At 46.6% G+C, this 1,175-nt stretch overlaps 1 protein-coding gene across 1 annotated transcript in view; it reads right to left on the bottom strand.

Moving 5' to 3' along the window:
* The window catches only part of LOC119599184 (proteoglycan 4-like), a gene marked incomplete at its 5' end in the record, with an annotated part of 6,041 nt that extends 5,847 nt beyond the window's left edge, over nucleotides 1–194 (bottom strand). Inside the window, one exon of the mRNA XM_037948930.1 lies at nucleotides 9–194. Within this exon, the coding sequence (XP_037804858.1) occupies nucleotides 9–194 (186 nt within the window). The remainder of the gene's footprint in view (nucleotides 1–8) is intronic.
* Nucleotides 195–1,175: the final 981 nt, after the last annotated feature.

Genomic DNA, 1,175 nt, shown 5'->3' with positions numbered 1-1,175 from the left:
CTCTTTCTCTTTCTTCTCTCTCCTCTCCTCTCTATCTCTCTCTCCCGTCTCTCTCTCTCTTCTCTTCTCTTCTCTCTCTCTTTTCCTCTCTCTTTCCCTCTCTCTCTCTCCTCTTCTCTCTCCTCTCTCTCTCCCCTCTTCTCTCCCCTCTCTCTTCCTCTCCCCTCTCTCCTCTCTCTCTCCCTCTCTCTCTCCTCTTCTCTTCTCTCTCCTCTCTCCCTCCTTCTCTCTCTCTCCTCTCTCTTCATTCTCTCTCTCTCTCTCTCTCTCCCCTCTCTCTCTCTCTCTCTCTCTCTCTCTCTCTCTCTCTCTCTCTCTCTCTCTCCTTCTCTCTCTCTCTACCTCACTCACTCTCTCTCTCTCTACCTCACTCACTCTCTCTCTCTTTCTCTGTGTGTGTCTGTCTCTATGTCTGTCTGTCTGTCTCTGTTTGTCTGTCTGTCTGTGTGTCTCTCTTTCTGTTGTGTGTGTGTGTGTGTGTGTGTGTGTTGTAGCGGTAGCGATCTCGTCTAGCAATCCTGCTGATCTGCGTTCAAATCCCTCGCCGCCAGTGGATGATACCCCCAGCCGTTCCTTGCACACAGGGGATTGATTTAGAAGCAAAATGAAACAGACAGTATGCCACACCAAGAATATCCCTTGTAACAAATGGAATCAAACTAAACCTTTAAACTTTAACATCCTTCCTCTCTCTCTCTCCTCTCTCTTCTCCGTCTCTTCTCTCTCTCTCTCTCTCTCTCTCTCTCTCTCTCTCTCTCTCTCTCTCTCTCTCTCTCTCTCTCTCTCTCACTCATTCCTTCCATCCCACCCGTCATCCCTCGCCCTTCTTCCTTCCCTCCTTCCCTCACTCTCTCCCTCCCTACGTCTTTCTCTCCCTTCTTTTCACCCTTCCTCCCTCCCTCCCTGCCTCCTTCCCTCCCTCCTTCTCTCCCTGCCTCCCACGTTAATGTAAAATATACGTCTTATTGAAATTATTAGTCATTTCTTTATCGTTGCATTTGATTAAGGTTACGAATACTTAACGTACATTAGCACTTTTGCTCTCACTGTCATCGTTTTTACATGTTATTATAATGATAATAAGCCTCATAGTCTCTCTTATCATCATTACCATTGTTACTGTTATTGTTGTTGCTGAGAGTCTGCTATTAGTAGACATTAAATTGGATCCTTCT

The sequence above is a fragment of the Penaeus monodon genome, chromosome 42 (assembly GCF_015228065.2).
Source record: "Penaeus monodon isolate SGIC_2016 chromosome 42, NSTDA_Pmon_1, whole genome shotgun sequence".
NCBI lineage: Eukaryota > Metazoa > Arthropoda > Malacostraca > Decapoda > Penaeidae > Penaeus > Penaeus monodon.
This window is presented reverse-complemented; position numbering and strand designations above follow the sequence as displayed.